Raw genomic sequence first — 22,941 nt, 5'->3', positions numbered from 1 at the left:
CAGAAAGACAATTCTGATAAGTACAAAATTCAGGTCTTCTTAGCTTGGCATAATATAAAACAAACAAATCCTAGGCACCAACAATGCTCTGTAAGAGATCAGAGAGTCTCTTTTCTTCCTTAGAGATTGTTAAAAAAAAAATCAAGGCATTCTTCATCTGAAGATCAGATAATTCATATTGGATAGAAACTTTATGCATGTAATGAATGTGGGAAACCCTTTGGTCTCAGTTCATCCAATACTAACATCAGAAGTGACAAGAAACCTTCCAAATGTAATGAATATGGGAAAGCTGTTAGCCAGAGTAGAAAAATCTCATCAGACATCAGAGAATTCATACTGGTGACAACTCTCTGAATGTAATAAATGTGAAAAAAGTCTTCAGGTAGAGTTCAAGACTCATAAGATATGAAAAGTCTCACATTGAAAAGTAAGACTAACAATGTTATAAATGTGGGAAAAGTTCATTTTAGATTTGTGGCACTGATAAATATCCATCAGAACCTGTTACCAGCTAGCTATTGCTTTAGGTTGGAGAGAGAAAAGGATTTCTCCCTATCCTCAGCCCCCATTTAATTTCTACTTTACATTGTACATTTTTAGTTTTGTTGATTCATTCCATTTTTTTAAAAAAAATAGTCACTCTCCAATAGAAATCATTCCCATAAGAAAAAAAAAACAATGAAACATAATAATGGACATAGGAAGCACATCTGATAGTATCTGCAATGATGCAGCCCCCTAATATATTAGATATATATTTTGTCCCCTGGAGTCAATTGCTATTTGCAACACACAATGGCTACCACTAGATGGTAGTAAATTTGTGTAAGTCCATGTAATTGTTAGTCAATAAGCATTTATTAAGCACCTATTACAGTTTTAGTTATGAAATAATACCAAATAAAAATACCAGAAGAGTTGTTGCCAAAGGAAACAAAATTGTCTTCTGTTTTAAAAGGGAATAAGACAAAATAGAAAATTTAATATATTTGTATTCTTATCACCTAACACACCTAATACATAGTAGATACTTAAAAAATTATTGATTGATTGATCAATTCTGCCACTGAGTAGTTGTGTAACCTTGCTCTAGTCAGTTACCTCTTTGGGTCTCAGGTTCTTTACCATTAAAATGGAATTGAATTAGAGGTAATCTCTAATGTTCTTTCTATTTCTAACTTTGGACTTCTCAGTGGTTCCTTTGGTTCTGAGGGACCGATGATTCCGTACATGGAGATGTGTGTTAATTAGTGCAACCTTCACTGAAGCCAGAACATTATTATGAAAAGCTTGGGGTTTTTAAGAGATATAGTTAGATTCTCAACTCTGTACTAGATAGCTGATGCTGCCAGATAAGTAACCTCTGCAGGAGGAAGTCACAGGAATTGTGACTCTGATTCAAAAGAGGATAGTAACAGAATATTATTAGACACTTCTATTCATATGTATAAGATTCTTCAGCCAAACTTTTGAACTTGGCAGTTGGAAATGGGATTAAGAATTCCAAATCATTTCCCTAGAGTTTGCACATTTTCTCATATCCAGATCATGTTAAATTCTGAACTAGAAACATGAAGCTATACTCTTTATTTAAGCAGCAAGTTACTTTCTTAATTATGTTTTACTAAGTTTATATATCAGTACAGACTGACATCAGTTCCAAATAGTGAATTACCCAGAACTCATTTTCTTTTGGATTTTGGCAGTCAAAACAGATATCCCAAAGTCTTTACACTAAACCTTGTACCTCTTGCTCATAAGAAAAACTCTTGCTCAGGACTCATTTATTTTCATTTCAGAGTCAATTCTAGCAAGCATTGCTTAGTCTCTGATCATTGGTAAATTAGATATTATTCACATGATACAAGTTTCTGAAAGGAAAAAGGAAAGTGGTGAGGAAAAGGTCCACAAGGACCAGAGAGGTCTTCTAAAATGAAGAAGAGAATATACATAAATAAGTTAGGCTTTCAACTATACTATTTCAAGCATAAAAGTGATAAATGACAGAATAACTCTAGAGTGACCTGAAAGGCTTAATGCAGTCTGCTGAATTTAGTTAGAAGTCGAATCATAAGATTTACTTTTGGCAACTGAGAGACTTCAGTTGGCCAGGGAGATTCAATTCTTCACCCGACCAGAGCTATAAAAAGGGCTTTGGTCCAAGATGTCAAAATGATTCTTCTGAGACCTTCCCTGTTAAAAAAAAAAAAAAAAAGTGCCTAGGTCAGCCATGCCTTCATTTCTCTCCAGGCTCATTCTTAACTATCTGGACTTTATCCATGATATCCCTTCCTCCATCCCTTTTCTCCCACCTTTGTCTGCTTCTTTCTTAGCTTTCTTTTATGTTTCCCTATCTCTTAGAAAGGAAGCTCTTTGAGAGCAGAACCTATCTTTCTGCTTGTATTTGTTTTCCCAGTGTCTAGCACATATTAAACACTTAAAAAATGCCTATTGACATGTTAGGATAAGGAATGTGTTGTAGGCTTTCTGAGAAATCTATGAGGAGGTATGAAGGCGGGAATTCTTGAAACATGAAAGCCTTCTATAACATCCTTAATAAGTGGCAAACCAGCCTCTGCTCCAGCACGTTTAGTCCTAGGGAACAACTATGTAAATAGAGTCCATATCTACTTGCTAAGTTTAATCCTACCTAAGCCTTCACCTGCCACTTAGCCTGCTTTCCAGCTGCCTGCCCCTGCTTGTCATGTGTGCAGACTCATTTATTGTTACCCTGAGCCAAATTGAATTAGGAAAGCAAATCTGTTTCTGTTCCTGGTAACACAGAGAAACTAACATAAAAGGCCAAAAAGAAATAACTTAGGAGTTATCCATTGTTTTGTAGCCTGTATCCCTTCGTTAGCATGAATTTTGGCTATTGTCCTATAGAGACCAGGCTGGGTTTCTAGGATGTTTTAGGAATTTCTTGACTAGTTACTTAAACTGATTCCTTTTCCTAGAATCTTTCAGTCTGAGATAGCTGACACATCAATGGGTTGCATTTACAAGAAGAGGCTTCCTCCCATTTGTCTCTCCCATAGTGAGTGCCAGGCTCTCATTCAAAAAACATGCATGGCAGTGGGTTTCAGGGAGGGAGAAAGTTTATGACTAGTTGATATCTTGTCATTTCTTCAGCACATATCATTTAGATATCTGACCACATGTGTTCTCTCCAACAGATACCAACTTTGTGCTGGGCAACGCTCAGATAGTGGACTGGCCCATCGTCTACAGCAATGATGGATTTTGCAAGTTATCAGGATATCACAGGGCGGAAGTCATGCAAAAAAGCAGTACCTGCAGGTAGCTATCTCTGGAATCTTTCTAATTATAGCAATAACCACAACTCATTTCCTCATAATTTTAAGCTTTCTTCAAAACAAAACTTTATTAACAAAATCATTCCCATTTTATAGAGGCAGAAACTGAATCTCAGAGAAGAATTTACACAGTTAGCATTAGAGCTGGGAGTTATAACTTCAACTCTTCTTTCTGAAATTCCGAATTTTCTCCATTATTCTGTGTTGTCAATCCTCTTTGTCCCCAGCAATCTCTCAAGAAGCTCTGTAGGAAAAAAAACAAACTTGGAATTGTCATTGGCAGCTTTTATCATTCTACCAATGTAGAGATGTGAAAGCCACAAAAAATCTTGAAAAATGAAAAATAAAGTTCTTTTCTCTCTCCCCTACTCTTTGAAAACACTATTTTCACCTTAAATATTACAAAAAAAAATTTGGATCCTAATTTTTAAAGAATGATTAAAGCAATATGGTCATATAAAATTACTCACTCTTTGCTCTCTTAATATGAATTTTACAATATATGCATCAGAGAGGTTTATCACCTCTTACCTGGATTATTGTAGTAGCCTTCTAATTGGCCTCCCAGGTTCCAGGCTTTACTGCCTTAAAAACATTTTCCACTCAGTCAGCAAATTAATATTCATATAGCATAGGTCTCATCATATCACTCTCCTGCCCAGGAAATTCCAGGGGACCCTTATTACCTTTAACATAAAATAAAAACGCCTCTGTTTGGCTTTTAAGCCTTTATAATCTATCTCTTCCCAACTTTTCTAGGCTCATTGCACGTTCATATACTTTGTGTTCAAGCCAAAATGGCTCATGTGCTCTTCCTTTAAGCATGACATTCTATTTTCCACCCCTATATCTTTGTATCAGCTGTACTCTTATATCTAGAATGTATCCCTATCTCACCTTCACCTTCAACAAATGTTGCAGAACAGAGAATACATTTAATCATTTGGACTAGGAATGGAAGCTGGCTCATTTCAAAATATAGTCTTTCTGCAATGTGGAAGGAGGTCTTTGAGTAATTTAAGTTATAATTCCTCTAGCTCCTGATTCTCCATGCTTTTCAGAATGTAAAATGAGCAAATGGATCTATCTATGTTGTAAAATATCCATATGAAATAAGATAATAATGTTTGTCCTCACCCACCTATTTCCCAGTGTTGCCTATGAGATCAATAAAATAATATTTCTAAATCATTTAGCACAGAACTTAACATGTAGTAGGTGCTATATAAATGTTAACTATGATTAATACATCTGATACATCATGACCACCACTACCATCATCATCTAAGTAAAAATTTTGTTTAAATAATTTGTGAGTGAAGATTATGAAATTCTAGTATCAGAAAGGGAAGCTAGATGGTACAGTGAATAGAGAGCCAGGCCTAGAGTCAGAAAAACTCATTTTTTTGAGTTTAAATCTATACTCAGACACTTAGTAGCTATGTGATTTTGGGAAAGTCACTTAACCTTGTTTGGCTCAGTTTCTTCATCTGTAAAATAGGCTGGAGAAGGAAATGGCAAGTCACTCCAGTACCTTTGCCAAGAAAACTCCAAATAAGGTCATAAAGAGTGAGACAAAACTTAACAACAACAGTAGGACAGGATGAGGAGCAGAAATTGTTGATCGATTTTTAACTCATTACTTAAGTAAACTACATTGTTTAATATATTAAAGAAAATTTATGAGCATAACAAAATCAACATAATGCAGATATTGATTAAATCTATAAAGGGCACTTTTAAAAAGCTTTACATATAGAGCAAAGATCCAACAGAACAATAAACAAAATGACTATGATGATATGAAAGAATGCCATGGAGAGACAACAAAACTGGTCTAGAACCATAGTCTCAAAATTAAAGAATATGTCTCTTCTTTTAGTTAATAAGGGATAGAATAACTTTTTTTCTGAGAATGGGCTTTGTAAGAGGTTTGTTCAGAGTCCGTTGAAAGTGTACTATTAAATATTTTTAAAAAACAGAAACATTTTGAATATTTTTACATTTTTGCATGTAAAATTCTCATTTTCACTCAATGATTAGTAAAAAGGTTTTTTAGGGCTTCCAACTATTCATAATAGTTCTTAGAGTTTTGGTACAAAGCCCTGATTTCCTTTTCCTGCTTTATTTCCTCAATACTATCTCCATCTTCAACCAATGAGAACAAAATTGGAGACCTATTGTTATTAAGTTAGCAATTTTTTTAACTTTTAAAGAACCACAGAATTGATCAAATATTTTCAAGTACTTCTGTATGCCAGGCAGAGTACAAAGTGCTAGAATGATTTTGTTAAAGAAGACAAAGAGATTTTTTAGTCCAGTGGCTTTATTTTATTAATGAGGAAACAGTCCTGGATAGTGGAAGTGACTTGCCCAAAATTGAGATGCTAGTGAGTAGCATTATATTTATCAGAATCTCTATCTTGGATTCCCAATCTAGTTCTTAGGCTAGTCCTCTTGTGGAGGACTGAAATGATTAGCACCATAAGAATTTAGGGCAAGAAAACTTCAAGGAGAAGATAGCTACTAAATAGTTTTTGAGAAGGCAACAAAATTCCCAAACTCCTATCCACAAACACACATTTATTAACTGATTACTATGTGCTAGATATTATGCAGATGGAAAGAAAATAGTCCCTGCCTTCCAAGGAGCTTGTATTCTAAAAGGAGGAAAGCATGCATGTACGTAGGTATATATCATACTCAAACATTAAATATTTCCTTTAGTGGGAAAAATACTAGCAGCTAGGGGAACAAGACAAATTTTCCTATTGAAGGTGATAATTGAGCCGAGCCTTGAAGGAATCTAGGAATTCTAAGAAGCTGAGGCGAGGAGAGAAAACATTCTATGCATGGGGGACAACAAGGGAAAGATATAGAGAAAGGAAATAGAGAGTCACCTATTAGGAAGAGCAAATTGGACAGTCTGGCTGGATCATAGAATATGAGGACAGGCATAACATGTATGGAAGACCAGAAAGGTAGTAAAGACTCAGACTGGAAGGGTTTGCAATGCCAAGCAATGATTTTTATGTTTGACCCTAGAGATAATAGAGAACTACTCATTTATTGAGCAGAAAAGTTGATAAAATCAGACATTAAGTTGGGGTAAATTGACTTTTTTTCATAGAAGGACTCTTGCTCAGAATCTGTTTATTCTTCTCTTATATATGTTTCCCCCCGAGGCAATTGAGGTTAACACAACTAGGAAGTGTTAGGTGTCTGAGGCCAGATTTCAACTCGGATCTTCCTGACTTCAGGACTGGTGCTCTACCCACTGAGCCACCTAGCTGCTCCTTAAATACGGTTTTAACCAAAAAAAAAAAAAAAAATTTATGTGGTTCCCCAGCCCATGCAGAGGTTTCTAATAGAGAGACCTTGACATGTAATAGTTGATAGTCTTATAGCAAAGAGAAGGAAAAATTGCTTTGTGGTAATACTATTATACATCCCCTGTAAGTATGGTAATATAAAAACAAAAACAAAAAGAAAAAAAAGATCTCAAAAAAGCTTTCTATATTTCATATCTTTGGTTTAATTTTTATCTATTTGTGTCTTCAGCTGTCTATTGGATATTTCAAATTGATGTCTCACAAAGCATCTCAAACTCACTGTGTCCCAAATTGAAGTCATTGTATTTCCCTCAAAACTCATCCCCTTTCTGAAATCTTCTATTTCTGTTAAGGATATGTCATCATTGTAAGAAACAAAATATCTTACCAAGAACTCTACTGACTCACTGATGAATGCAGGAAAATTTGTTTTATTTTCTTGCAAGAATGGTTGTCTAGGTAAGTAGACACACCTTAGAAACTCCAAAGGCAGCTCTTTATTTCCTATCCTGAAGCATCAATCCCTTTCCTGATTTCCTATTAATTGAATGTAGAAGTTACTAAACATGAATCTCCACCCTTCCTTACTTATCCAGTCCCTACCCCCAAGGAGCTTACATTCTTTTGGGAGAAGATAGCCTCCATCCTTGATTATTCCCTGATATCCACGTGGGTTTTAGTTTTCTAATTGAAATTTCATTTCTCCAATTTCATTTTCATAACTGTGGAAATTCAAAATGCCCATCCATTTCTCATAATCATTCTTCTAGTTGCTGTCATATTCCACTCCTCAGTTTCAGTCAGTAACCAAATCTTTTGATGTCTAACTTCCATCTTTTCCTATTTAGTCAAGGAACATTCATTAAATACCTACTATAAGGCAGGCACTATGCTAAGTATTAGGGATACAAAGAAAAGTAAAAGACAGTCCCTGCTCTCAAGAAGTTCAAATTCCAGTGAGTTCATATCCTAATCACCTCCCACCAAGACTACTGCAATAATCTTCTTCATCTCCTTGCCTCAAGTTTTTTCTTCTATAATCTATCATCCACCCAGTTACCAAAGTGATTTTTCTAAAGGTTGGGTCTGATCAGATCCCTACTCAACAAATACTAGTGACTTCTAATTGTCCGTGAGATAAAATAGAAGTTCCTTTGTTTTTCTTTTAAAGCTTTTTATAACACAGAGCACCAATCTGTTGTTCCAGACAGACCTAGAACAGTGCCTGGTACATAGCAGATGCATAATGAATGCTTATTGACTGCTTTCTGATTTATCCTACCTGTGTGGGACAAGACCACCGGCTCAAATAAACCAAATAAATTAATGAGGTTTCTCAAGGCAAAAGCAGAAAGGAATTTTATTACAATCTCAAGAGATCCTATGAGTAGTTAGGCAAGGAAAGGCAAGGCCCAGTTCACAGACAAGAATTATATAGGGGCCTGGGCTAACTCTCCCTATAGGCTGGATGTTTGCCCTGATTAGCCAGGACAAATGACTTCACATTCTAAGTCATAAATGAGGAAAAACTTTTAACTCAACCACATCTTTCAGATTACTAAATTATCTTATATGGGAGTTTCAATGCCAAGGTAGCTCCAACTTAGTCTCACAAAGAAAAGGTCCCACTCCTTGTAAACCACATGATTTCTGGAGAAAGAAACCTAGCCCTGGGGCACAGCCGACCTTCACTCAGGCTTTAGATCACTGTCTGCATCTTGTGAGACAGCTTTCACAGTTCACTTCATTCATACCTCATATACAGTAGGGTCCAAATGGATCTTCTTGCTATTCTTCACACATGATTCTTCATCTCCTGTCTCTGTTACTTTGTACTGGATGTTCTTCACGCCTCTCTCCTTACCTCTACCTTCAAGAATCCCTTATCTTCTTTAAAAACTTGGCTTGAAGAAAGCCTACATGAGACCCTTGCTGATACTCCCCTCTTTCAGTAGCTAGTGCTTCCTCCTACAACTTTGCATTTTTTGTATAAACGTATTGTGTAGACATACTTATGAGATGGATATCTGACATCTCCATAGAATATTAGCTTCTTGACAAAAGGAACATTTTTTTTTCCATTGTGTTCTCTAGCTCCAAGTACAATGCCTACCCCAGAGTTAGAGCTTAATAGATGTTCATGATTGGTTAATTGATTTAAAAAAGTATTGTTGTTTGGACCCACTTGGTTAATCTCAGGGCAATTTGACTCAGTTACCCCTTAGAGTATATCTAGATTACAGCACAGTAATAGATATTGTTTGATTTTGTATTCATCTGTGTTTGTGTCAAATAGTTTACCTGAATTGTAAGTATCATGAGGACATAGAGCATGTCTTATTCAAATTTTGTGTTTTCCCCAAGACCCAGTACAGAGTTTTGCAATCATTTATTCAGTCAACAAATGGGAAGTGTTGTTTAAAAAGTGTGGAATTGTTACCCTTCAAAATAATGATCCTACTTAAATTTTATAGTATACTCAGAAGACTTATTTCAATTCTTGGTTCTTTTACTTACACATTAGTTATAGGACTCTGGGCAATCTCAGTTTCCTTATCTGCAAAAAGGGCAAGCTTGTTTCATGAAGTGTATCTGAAAGCCTGTACTTCTAACTTCCTGTTCATCTTCTAATTTTGAATTTAAGGTACAAAGTTAGTTTTGATTTGATCACCTTTCCAAGGTCTCCTAGAAATTTCTTTTGATCAAAATACAAATTAAGAAATTATTTTTTATAACTTATGTTCTCAAATAGTATACACAACTTAATTCACTGAGTAATTATAGTACAGCATAGCCAACAGGTCTTTGAATATGTTCAAAGATGCAAATTTAGGCCTAGTGTCAGAAAAGAACAATAGTATCTATTGATAGAAAGTAGACTTGAGAGTAAAGTATTTTATTTTATTTTATTTTATTTTTTTGCATTTGTAACCCCAGAACCAATGTAACCTTAGAGCATTGGGTCATTAAGCATAATGACCCTATTTGGTAAGTGTTTATTGAGTTTAGTAGAACTGTTTTAATTTGGACCTGTTGATTGACTTACAGTTTTATGTATGGGGAGCTGACAGACAAAGATACAATTGAGAAGGTGCGGCAGACGTTTGAGAACTATGAAATGAACTCTTTCGAAATTCTGATGTACAAAAAGAACAGTGAGTATTTTGACTATTTTGAATGGTTAATCATTTAATGGATGAATCATTTAATGACTCCCGGTGAATGGGGTTGTTCCATTTGAAGTCCATGCAGATATATATATATACACACACACATAAAATTAACTTTTATGATCAGCAAATGTAACCTTAGGTTATGAAGATTTAATATCACACAGCCATTTAATTTCATCCAATCTTCACAACACTACAATACATTTTCCTTCTTTCTTTCTTTTAGCCAAGGAATACCCTCAGTTTCCATTAGACAGACCATCATTGTAGTTAAAAATTGCTCTGGGTTTCTTCATCAGACTGTTCTGTTTCTTACACATATTCTAGGCTGGATTGGCAGGGGAGATTCCCCTTCTCTTCCCAATTGAGCTTTATCCAATGAATTCATAGCTTCCAAGCTATCTTGAGTATAGAACTTCTAGTTCTTTTGGAAGGTGGTTTTTTCCCTGACTGATCTCATTTTCACTTAGGAAACTAGTCTGCTAGCAGTGGGCTATTAATTTGCATTGTTCTTTGGAGCCTACATATTACCTATTCATTTCTTGGCTTCTATCACTGATGCTAATGAAGTATCTGGGTTAGTAACCATATACAAAAACAAAATCTCCAAGAGGAGATTCAGCATTCAGTGAATTCCTAATAAGAAATTTATTATTATTATTATTGTTATTATTATTATTATATTAGTAGTAGTAGTAGTAGTGGAAATTCTTATTCCTAATAAGAAATAACGATAGCAATGGCATTTAAAAAATGACTTTTGCACTGTGCCCAGGTCTTTGATAGCCGTATTAGAAGTTGAGATAGTGAGTCTTCTGGGGAATACCAAGTTGTCATGTTTCTTCCCCCCCAAACTACTTTACATCAAGAATCAATGTTCCTTCTAGGTAAAGCTAGCAGGTCATTGTTTCAGTAAAACATGTCCAGGGCAGCTCAGGTGGAACATGATTGACAAGCCTTTATCCCAGGGAATACAAGTTTGAGTGACAGTTACTTTCTTGCTCTGAATGGAAAGGCAGCATATTGAATGATTTTATCCTGAAAGGAATCAGAGTCCTCATCCTTTCTGGAGCTCTGGTGTAAGCCTCTCAAAAAGGCTTATACTTACAAAGATAGGTTGTTCCACTTGAAGTCCATGCAGGTACATCTATGGAAAATTAACCTTTATAATCAACAAACTCAAGAAATCTAGGTCATGAAGAACTAATAACACACTGCCATTTAATTTCACTCAATCTCTACAAACTGAGCTTTTATTACAAATTTTCTTCAACCATCTCACCAATTCATGCAGTAGACCACAAAGGGAACTGGGTAAAGGAAATATGGATAAAAGAAATATTGCCATTCCTACTGAGGGAGACACAACTCAAAGTATCCATCTTATATGGATGGTAGAATAGGAGCAGAGTTTTCATCTATGTAAAGAGTACATTAACACAAAAACTATTTTCCATTAAATAAGTGGTCAACATATATGAATAAGAACTTCTTCAAATAATTCCAGACTTTTAATAAATTTAGGAAGGGATGCTCCAAAACAGTAATTAAAAGATAAATACAAAAAAAAAAAACAACCCTGAGGTTCTACCTTACACCCAGCAAATTGAAAAAAAGATGACAGACGGTGGGAACAGTCAGTTTCAGAGGTTGTGAGAAGATAGACACAATAAAATGTTGTTGCTGAAGCTGTAAATCAGTATAATCATTTTGGAATGGAATCTGAGATTATGCAAATATGATGACTAAAATGTTCATATCCTTGAACCAGAGATTCCACTACCAGGCAAAAAATTGGTATTTGGTAAAGAAAAAGTTCCTACACATACCAATATAATAGCAACATTTTTGGATTTGGAGGCAAAATAAACAATCACCAGTTGTCAAATAGCTTAATAAATCGTGGTTAAATGGGATGTTATTATGCTATAAGAAATACTGAACATCATGAATACAGAGACACATGGAAAGACTTATGACCTGATAAAGAGTAAAGTGACAGAATTGTAAAGAATAAGCATGTCCCCTCAAAGAGATAAAAAGATATTTTCCTCCATACCTTTATAGAGATAGAAATCGATGGATATGGAGCAATACATACATACATAACTTAAAAAAATATATTGGTATATTAGTTTTATTGATTGTATCCATTCCTCTTCTTTCTTTTCTTGAATTTTTTTCTTTGTTATAAGAAATGTCTCTCATGGAGTAAGGCGAGGAAGGGGTATAGGAAAAAAATTTATACAATGTAAAGCAAAAGAAATCTATAAAATTTTATTTTTAAAGAAGTACATTTGTTGGCTACTAATGCATTAATGTGCTGGCTATTGAAAGTAATAGTTTTGTACTTACTGTTTGGAAAATGCATAGAATAAGGATGATATGGCTCTTATCTTTGAGGAGGCAATACAGAACAATGAAAAGAGCATCTTCTATGAAGTCAAACAACCCAGGTTCAAATCTTGCTTCAGATACTTCCTCTGTGATCTGTGGCAAATCAATTATAATTTTCTTGGATACTGGGCCTCAGTTTCCTTAATTACAAAATGAGGAAGTTGGCTTAGGTGGATTCTGAGTCCCTTATACTTATTGATCACATAATTTAAGAAGCTCATAGTTACTCTAATAGGAGAGGCAAGACAGAAACACAGAATAATAATGCTAGATACTGTGTCATTTCTCAATTGTGTGATATAGACATGAAGGAGGTGGGGTACATTTTGAGCCTAAATTTGACCCTGCATACATCTTTTCCACTTAATAGTATTTTATTTATTTTTCAATTATGTGTAAATATAGTTATTATTGTTCATTTTTGTAAGATTTTCCCCCTTTCCTCCCTTCCTTCCCTTCCCTCCTCTTCCTCCAAGACAACAAGCAATATGATATAGGTTAGAAAATATATAATCATTTTAAACATTTCCATATTAGTCATGTTGTAAAAGAACAGTCAGAACAAAATGGAAAAAAGCCACGAGAAAAAAAGAACAAAAAAAAGTGAAAATAGTATGCTTTGATTGTCATTCTGTCTTCATAGTTCTTTCCCTGGATATGAATGTCATTTTCCATCCCAAGTCTATTGAAATTGTCTTGGACCATTATACTGCTGAGAAAAGCCAAATCTATCATATTTGATCACCACACAATTTTACTGTTCTGGCTCCTATCACTCAGAATCAGTTCATATAAATCTTATCTAGTCAACTTCAAATATTTACCTGATTAATGTTTTATCCTTTATGGTTTTCATAGAAGTGAGGCCTGGCCAGAAAGAAATGACTTTTTTTTCCCTTTTCTTTTTGTTCAGTAATTTTTCAGTTGTGTTTTACTTTTTGTTACTACAATGGAGTTTTCTAAGCAAAGATACTGGAGATGGGAATGGTTTACCATTTTCTTTCTCAGCTCTTTTTACAGATGAAAATCAGAGGCAAACAGGGTTAAGTGACTTGCCTAGGCTCTCAGTGTCTGAAGTCAGATTTGAACTCAGGAAGATGAGTCTTCCTGACTCCAGACCTGACACTCTGTCCACTGTAACACCTGACCAGTGTCCAGTGATGGTATAAAGCTGCAAGAGGCCAGTGCTAGAACTCGTGAAGCTCAGTTGTCAAAGTCTTATCAACAGACATCAAGAAACTCAGCTCAATTCCTCAAATATTTAAAGATGCCTAATATGTAGTCAGTCAGTCAGTAAGCATTTATTAAGTTCCTACTATGTGCCAGGCACTATGCTTAGAATATAAAAAAACAAAACAAAACTGAATCCATACTCTCAAAATGCTCACAGTTTAATGGGGGAAATAATATAAAAACAGTTATGTACAAACAAAATCTATAAATGATAAATTTGAGATATTTAACACAGGAAAGATTCTAACATTAAGGAAGATCAGGAAAGACCTCTCCAAAAAGATGAAATTTTTAGCTGGTACTTGGAGGACTGGACTTTGGAAAGAATAAAAGTCAACCTAGCATAGTCCTTTCCTCTCATGGAGTTTATAAGATGCCAATATCATATCCATCAGACATAAAGTGTGATGTAGTAGAACAGTTTGGCTTCAGAGTCAGAAGACCTGGGTTTGAACCCCTGCTTTTGAAGCAGCCCATGCTACTGAACACTGAAGGTCGGGTAGCATTATCTGCTTTCATGGTGATATCAGGCTCAAGGGCTCATATTTTCCACTGTACTTCTGACTTGAATGAATGAATCAGTGAATGAAAACAACAGCTGTAGGAGAAGGAGTAGCAATATTTCTTTTCATGTGCTAGGCACTGTGTTAAATCCTAAGGAGACAAGTTCTGTTATGGAAGGCAGTTCCTATTCTTAAGCACATTTGCATTATAATGGAAGAAGATAATACATATTAGTAATTGTCATCAGTATTTGTTTATTTGTTTATTTATGAGACAGTTGGGATTAAGGGGCTTGCCCAGAGTCAATACAGATAAGTGTATTACATGTCTGGGATTAGATTTGAACTCAGGTCCTCCTGATAGAGCTGGTGCTCTATCCACACTGCCATTTAGCTGCCCCCAGGAAGAAGTATTTTGGACCAGAAAGTCAAAGTATTTACTTGTCTGAGATTGTTTCCTTATTTGATTTCTAAGCATTTCTAGGTCACCACCTAGTTTTTTTTAGTATGCTTACATACAAGTTTTCTTTTTTTCTCCCCTACTTGATGAGTCCATAAAAATACTTTCTCCTCCCTTCTCCTCACTTCATGTTTGGAACTGCAGAAATTATTCCCCACTATAAATTATTTGTAATTCTATTGTTATTGAACATTGGCCTCCGCCCTTCTTTACAGAGGAAAGTCATGTGAAAAGGTCTTGCATGGATGGGAGATTGATAGAGAAAATGGAAAATGAGTGATTATTGTGTACTTGAAACTGAGCTGCCTACTTGTCAGGACTTTCTGACTGATGGAAACTCAAAGCCAAGTCTTATAACCTTAATTCTGCCTGCTCTAACGGGTGGATCGAAACAAACAATAGTGCTAATATAAGGACTAAGGCCCACAGGATGAACAATATGCTGTAACTCAACGAGCACTCATGCTTTCACCTATAGAAAGGTCATTTTTCAAAGCAGCAGTCTTTTGTCATCAGCCAAATTTTCAGATGTATTGCCTTCCCTGAATTTGGGCATCAATCTTCCTTTTAAGGGATGTGATTAATCTTTTGTCCTTTATCTGGAACATTTGGGAAATGTTTCCTTTTTTGTTTTTCCTTCCAAAGAAATCATTTGGAGAGGGAGATAGAAACTCTTCTTCCTTAAGATTCTTCTTTGGTGGGAAATGACCAGTAAGGAAGCATCTGAATAGAGAATCAAGCTAATGAGAACAGCTTTTAATTGAGATCACATCAGCAAGCAGCTTGAATTTGTTAGGGTAGAGGTAAGATAGACAAAATGAAACACGTAAAGTGACAAGAGTTGAAGAGTAGCATATTTCCATTCAGTATAAATTAATATTTCCTAAGAAATAGTTATCCACAAGTAGGTTTTCCTCTGTTAATTATTTCCTATTTATCCTGCACATACCTTGCTTTGTTTATATTTACTTGCAGTTTCCCTCATTAGATTATGAACTCCTTGAGGGCAGGGACTGTTTTTTTTTTTTTTTTTTTTGTCTCTTTTTTTGTGTTCCCAGTGATTAGCACTGTGATTGACACTTAAGAAATGTTCATTGATTGATTGTCATGGGCTGCTTCAAAAGGCAGGGGCATATAGTTAGTTAGTATCTGAGGCCAGACTCAAACTCAGGAAGATGTCTCCTGACTCCAGACCAGTCATTCTATTCATTGTACCACCTAGCTAGCCAATCACAAATAATATAAGTTTTTGTTTGATCTGTTGTAGAACAAAAATAATAACAGATCACACATTACACTTTTAAATTTATAAATTCCTTTTACATCTATTCTTTCATTTGCTCTTCACAACAACCTAAAAGTAAGTACTATTATTATCTCTACTTTAGGTTAGGGTTAGTTAAGGTTAAGGAACTAGCCCAGGGTCACACAGCTAAGTTATTGTCTGAGACAGGGATTCCTGGACAGACATGGGTTGGGCTAGAGAGTTTTTGAAGTTCTTTCTAGCCCTGAGATTCTTCTTTGCTTCTATCCCCTTACCTCCTTATCTCTTACAGTCGTACCCCTCTTCAGTTGGTTTGAAACCACAGAGCAGCTTATGACCATCTTTCTTTCTGCTTTGGAGTTATTGACATTCTGGCCACTCTTAGGTCAATGGTCTATCTTCTCCGAGATTAAGGATGTTTGATCTATGGAGTAGATTGTTTTATTTTGTTTCTGTTGAGGTGTGAAGGGAGAGTTAGGACAGGAGAGGGCAGGCAAGGAAAGGAGTTTTCCAAGGTGCAATAACATTTTGTTGCCTCATACTGAGAAGATAAATAATTATGGAGGCTTTAACTAAGTCAACATGGCCTTAGGCACTGGGTGCCAAGATTGTCTTATTTTATTATTCATTTATGATTAGGAGAGTTTTAATGTTTAATATAGAAATGAACTATTGAATTTTTTCTTGCTTGATTTTTCTTTTTTTTTTTTTTTAAATAAATTCCTTGTTTTTCTGATTTTGAGATGGGACATAATCTTTTATGTCCCATAATAAAAGATAGTTCATTATGTACAGATTAGTCAATTCCTCTTTATTGTGTGTGTGTGTAATGCAAATGAAGTTAAGTGACTTGCCCAGAATTATACAGCTAGTGTAACTATTTGAAGCTGAATTTGAACTCAGATCCACCTGATTTCAGGCCAGTGCTATATAAGGTTTTGTTGTGGAACAGAGGCAGGGCATGCTGGAAACTGCCTTGCAAATTAGGAGTTGATTCAAAACTTTTAGGTGACTGCTAAATCCCACTGTCTAGTGATTTTGAACTGCAATGAAATTTAGCCAAACAACTCATGTAGCCAAAGTTTCGGATTTTTTTCAAGGCTCTCAGAACCTAAACTTGTATAATCAATCATCTCCCAAATAACTGTGCCACTGGAAGGAGCTGGAGTACAGATATTCAAAAGCAACAGATAATCCAGGAGCCATGTTTTAGAAAATTAGACACAATTTTTATAGCAAATTTTTCTTCCTGATTACCTTTTACTCAGGATAATATTATAATACTTTTTTCCTATGAATATATATTTGCTGGGCAGTAGGGAAGAGTCAGCATGAAGAAAGCTGGATGGTAGGAAGAAACTTGTTTAATGTTAGCTATGAATAAAGTCAGAAAATGGAGTAGTAAAATGTTACTGAATCTGCATTTTTTAAAACCATTTTTATCTTTTTGCTTGTTCTTGTCTATATTACAGTATAAATACTATTATCTTCTCCATGTTTGTATATATACATATATACATGTGCATAATACATATATGAATATATATGTGTAAATACATAAATATCTTTCTAGTTATCTAAATAAAAATATAGTGGACAAAACTGAATCCTTTTCTTTCTAAATAAAGCTTTTACTTATTTCCTTTCCTTTCTTTTTCTCCCTTCCCCTTCAAATGAGACTTTAGTATTATACTTCTTTAATAAATTTATCATATAATACTTTATATTAGAGTTGTTTGTGTGGTATTTATAATGGGAGGCATGATATAGTGGAAAGAATGGTAGAGTTGGAGTCAAAGGATCTGGATTTGAATCCCTAATATATGTTTTACCAGGAAGAAGTTATTTGCTCTCTGGACTTCATTTTATCATCTCTAAAACAAAGGAGTTGGTCTCTAAAAGATCTCTAAAGGCTTTTCCAGCTCTATATTTATTATCTTTATCTTTTTATCTGTATAATTATCTATCAGTCAATAATAATTTATTAAACTTCTACTATGTGATAGGCACAATGCTAAGTCCTGGAGATACAAGAAAGGCAAAGAGTAGTCACTACTCTCATGCCTGACACAATCCAGTGGAGGAGATGACATGTAAACAATTGTGTATAAAAAACTATACATAGGATAAATGGAAAATATTAATTATTTGAAATTATCTTAATTAAGGCACTAGAAATAAGAGGGAATGGGAAAAGCTTCTTATAGAAGATAGGGTTTTATCTGGGAACTAAAGAAAGTAAGGTAAGCCAAGAGGGAAAGATGAGGATCAAGAGCATTCCAGACATGGGTGACAGAGAAAATGCCCAGAGTCAAGAAGTGAAGCATTTTATGTAAGTAACAATCAAGGAGTCCAGTGTTATTGGACTGAAAAGTGAGTATGTAGTGGTGGGTTAAGATATAATAAGACTGGAAAAATGGGAGGAGGCTGGGTTATGAAAGACTTGGAATGCCAAACAGAGAATTTGATTTGAACCTGAAGATGATAAGAAGCCACTGGAGTTTATTGAGTTTGTCAGTGACATGGTTAGATCTTTGCTTTAGGAAAATTTGGTGGCTTAATGAAAGATGGACTGCAGGAAGAAAGGCTTAAGATAGTTAGACTAAACAGGGGGCTATTGCAATAGTATTGGTATGGAGAAATGAAAACCTAAAGAAAGGTCTTCACATGTAAAAGATCTAAACAAAGATGATGACATATCAGAGGAGAGAAGAAGGATTATTTGAGAGATTTTACTGAACATCCCAACTAATAGTGTCTGAAGACAAGGGCTGCATTGACTCATTATTTATTTTAGCTTAGTAAGAGTGCTTTAGATATTTATTAGTTTTTTTAAAAAATATTCTCAGTAGAATAAGAAAATGGTCAAAAGATTGGAAAAATTTCAGAAAAAAATTAGCAAACCACAAATGGCTGATTGGAAATATGCTCCAAATCACTAAAACTGAGAGAAATGCAAATTAAAACAAATCTGAATTTTTACCTTATACAGTATAAATTGGCAAAGATGACAAAATTGGGAAAATCATTATTAGAGGGTTATGGAAAGAAAAATCACACGAATTTACTGTTGGCAGAGCCTTTCTGGATAAGTTTGGTGTTCATCTTCTTTGACTCAAAATTTCTACTACTTGGGAGTATTTGCTAAAAGAAATCAGAGATGGGAACAAAGGTCTAATATATGCCAAAATATTCATGGACATATTATACTTTATTTCATTCTCGATTCCTTTGTTCTTGATATCTAGTCAGAGACAATGCTGTAAAAGAATGTCTCACTTTTTGTTATTTGTATTATTTATTTATGTTTATTTTACTTATATTATTTGTGATTGGCCAGCTAGGTGGTACAATGAATAGAATGCCTGGTCTGGAGTCAGGAGACATCTTCCTGAGTTTAAGTCTGGCCTCAGATACTAACTAACTATATGCCCCCAGGTAAATCACTTTATCCTATTTGTCTCAGTTTCCTTATCTGTAAAATGAGCTGGAGAAGGAAATTATAAACCATTCCATAGTTTGTCAAGAATACCCCAAATGGGGTCAGAAAGAGTTGGATGTGACTGAAGTGACTGAACAAAAATAATTATTGTAGTAACAAGGAACTAGAAACAAAATGGAAATGGTTTAAAAAAACAACTTGTGGTATATGAATGTAATAAAAATTATTGTTCAGTAAGAAATAACATATATAAGGATTCAAAGAAATATGGTATAACTTATTTGAACTGATGCAAAGTGAAATAGGTATTACCAAAAAAATGAAAAATTATTTATCAAGCACTTATTCTGTGCCAAACACTGGATATATATAATAGTGAGATATTTTTTACAGAATTGTCTATTACTGGACATTATGAATAAAATATACACTAAAAACCTCCCATTGCACTGGGGAAAAAAGAATGAAGTGAAATGTAGGCTATTTCTTCAGATCTTTTTTGAAGACACCTCCAATTCTGGCTATTCAACTAATCAAAAAAACAAAAACAAAAATAAAAATAAAAAACCAAACTACTCTTAACCATGTGTTAGGAGAATAGAACAAGTTACAGAATTTCTGCTCATGCTATAAAGACTCCAAGGTACATTCATTACAAGTCATCAGAATTTCCCCAAAAAATGGTTCCTCAGCTTCTACACATGGAGAAAGAAATCACATCAGCCGAGTGAACTGATGCACTTTATGCAAGTATCAAACCCTCATTACACCTGACTTGATGAATTTTTAGGGTTTTCTGTAATTCTGAGATCTAACTCTTTCTTTGCAGGCAGATGTTTATAGCCTTTTTTTCTGCTGGAGCACCTACTTTATTAATCTAGGACCCAATCCCTTCACCACCCTGCTGTCTTTAGGTATTGAGACACATATGGCATGAAAGATCTCTACCCCATGAAATCTCTTGCAATACACAGGCTCAGTGGGGTGTGGGACAAATGGCAAAGCCTTATTCATTTTTTGTATCTCCATCCCAGTTGGTTTCAAACAGTTTTTGATGGTCTTTGAATAGCTTTTCTACATTCTAATGTTCATTTTCTTTTTGTCTTTAAGAAAGAAATAGGCAGGTCAGTGTTTGATGCATTTTAGTATTTATTTAAACCTGAAGGTATAGGGCATTATGGTAGAAGATACAACTTTACCATTATTATCAACAGGAAGATGACTTTGTGGCACTTATTTATAGGTGGCTCTGTCCAGAGTACTATGTAAAGAGAGCTACTTGTTGCTAGTACCCTATGAAAGCTTTAATTCTATCAAAAGGTATAAGTGATATATATAGGCACAGCTTAGTGTATTCTAGTTGGAATAGGAAACCTGGGGTCAATGGCTTCAAGTAAATCATTTAACTTGTTTGTATCTCAGTTTCCTCATACTCAAAAATAATGAAAGCTTCTTAATGAAAGAGCCCATTTAACACTTTTATTTGGGGGGAGGGCGAGGGCTTTGTAGCCCAATACTTTGCAAATAAGATGTGCTTATAAATGATGTTGAATTGAATCAAATCAAATCTGTAAAAAAAATGAGGATAATATTTGCAGCACCTACTTTATGGAGTTATAGAATCATAAATTTTGAGTCCTTGAGTCAGGTCGTCTTATTTTACTATTGAACAGAGAGATTGAGTGACTTGCTCACACACCTGGCAAGTTTATGAAGCAAGATTCAAGGTCAGATCTTCTTGCCTCCAAATTCAGCAAATTATCTACTATACCATCCTATCCTTTCATTTTGAGGATGTCTTATTATCCTTCAAGTGATTATATATATATATATATACATATATATCTATGTATATATATAAATGTATATGTATATATATAAATGTATATGTATATATAATAGATGTCTGTTATTATTATATTATTATAAAGATAGCATGAGAGAAACATCATACATACATGAAGGCTATTTGTATCACATATGATGTATTAGAGTGGAGCAAAGGTATGTGAATACTTATGTCGGAAGGGAGATTATGGAAGGAATTATGTAGAGGGGAGATTTGGAAGAACAGCTGTGTAGTTCTATATCCTTTACAAACACCTGCTATCAAGACATAAGGTCTTATTTCAGCCAACAGATAATTAGGCTTGATGATAGCAATGTAAATGTAACCCTAATTCGTGAAGCTGCTAATTATTCTTTCTAGTGACAGATGATCTATGCACCATGTATGTGTCATCCTGGGGGAGGCAGCTGTATTCTATTTGGGGATAAGTTTGGGTCTCTCCCCCACCTTTTCCCAGGCTCAGTTTTATGCCTAATATCAGACCTGGGTGTTTTTAAAATAGATGTGTAGAACATGTTGTTATTGAGGCTAAGATCACCAGTTTGATTCCCATATACTCTAATTTTGCCTATTACTGCACAGTTAATTCTAGTCAAACTTTTCATAAATGCACACCTTGTTAACAAGGCAGATATGGGATAAATGTACATTAATTTGCTTTATTCCTGTTATGGGGGAATTTTTAAGTTTGAAGGAGTATTCCTTAAAGCAGAGGTCTTATTCCTATGGGTCAGAATTGCCTTCTTTTTTGTAGTAGAGACAGCATATTTCCAATTTTTCATATTCAAGGTAGAGAAAAAAAATTCAGGTCCCTCTTTTGTGCCCATTTTGAATTCACATCATAATTTTTTCCAACTTAGCAAAATATAAGCCTAAATTAGAAATAAGTGCTTGTGACCTGACTATTTGAAACTTGGTGGCATCTGTTGTGAATGTGAATGTTAAATAGAGTCAGTTCGTGGTAGTTAGAAGACCGGTCCACTTGTCAGGAGTTCTGCCACCATGCTTGAGCAAGCACTATCACTTTTCTATACCTCAGTTTTTTTCTTTAAAATAGATATCATGATTTTGTACACAAAACTCATCAAGCATATTTAAAATGGTGAACTCAGATAAAATAATCTTCTATAATAACATAAATTATATATACATATATAATTAATAAAATAATGAAACTTTAAAATATTTTTAAATTTTAAAAAATGTTTTTAAAAGTAGAAACTGAACTGACTCAGGTTTTAGAACATTGATTGTGCAGGGTTTGGTTCCACTTTGAAAAGTAAGTAAAGAGAGGTTTAACTGGTTCCTATTTTGATTACCCATTATAAGTAGTGCTTGAAGTCTATCTTATTTGATTTCAGGAGCAAGATAAATGAGTGAAAGTTTTTTCAATATATTTTTTTTGGATTTTTCATAGATATTTCTGTGACTATGATCAGAGGGCCCCTTAGAAAAAAATCATCATGGCTATTCTTCTACTTCTTCTCTCCATGTCCTAATACCTCTCTGATTGTCTTGTATATCTTTTCCTCTTCCCCTCCTCCAGCCCTTGACACATACTATTTTGTCCCTTTGTGGAGAGTGACATATGTTTATCGTATATATCAAATTTGTGGATTTCAAAACCATAATCTTCAGAGCCCTTTAAAAGATGAATTTGAATCGAAACTGAGGATATGTATTCCATTAGCCAGCATAGAAAATGCTAATTTTTTTCTTAGCAATTGCATCTGATTACATGGTGGGATGGGAGGAGACTTTAGCTGTCGGTGCCTCTGTTTCTCTATATGGGATACATTGATTTGCTACTTGCTAACCTGGGATATTACACAAAGGTAAGTGAGACCAATTTTTGTAAAATTATTGGAACTTGTCTAAAGTAAATGACCATCTGAGATATTAAGGTAAATATTGTAAATCTGTGAAGAAAGGAAATTAATGATGCAATCACCTAGCACCTGAAGGAAT

The 22,941-nt window shown here is 34.6% G+C and overlaps 1 protein-coding gene across 9 annotated transcripts in view; it reads left to right on the top strand.

The window, feature by feature from the left end:
• The window catches only part of KCNH1 (potassium voltage-gated channel subfamily H member 1), a 610,670-nt gene that overhangs the window by 136,407 nt on the left and 451,322 nt on the right, over nt 1–22,941 (top strand). For all 9 annotated transcript variants that reach the window (XM_074309074.1, XM_074309077.1, XM_074309078.1 and 6 more), the window contains 2 exons: nt 3,180–3,303; nt 9,701–9,807. In XM_074309074.1, the coding sequence (XP_074165175.1) occupies nt 3,281–3,303; nt 9,701–9,807 (130 nt within the window). In that variant the 5' untranslated portion in view covers nt 3,180–3,280. The remainder of the gene's footprint in view (nt 1–3,179; nt 3,304–9,700; nt 9,808–22,941) is intronic.

Source organism: Sminthopsis crassicaudata, chromosome 4, assembly GCF_048593235.1.
Source record: "Sminthopsis crassicaudata isolate SCR6 chromosome 4, ASM4859323v1, whole genome shotgun sequence".
NCBI classification, from domain to species: domain Eukaryota; kingdom Metazoa; phylum Chordata; class Mammalia; order Dasyuromorphia; family Dasyuridae; genus Sminthopsis; species Sminthopsis crassicaudata.
This window is presented reverse-complemented; position numbering and strand designations above follow the sequence as displayed.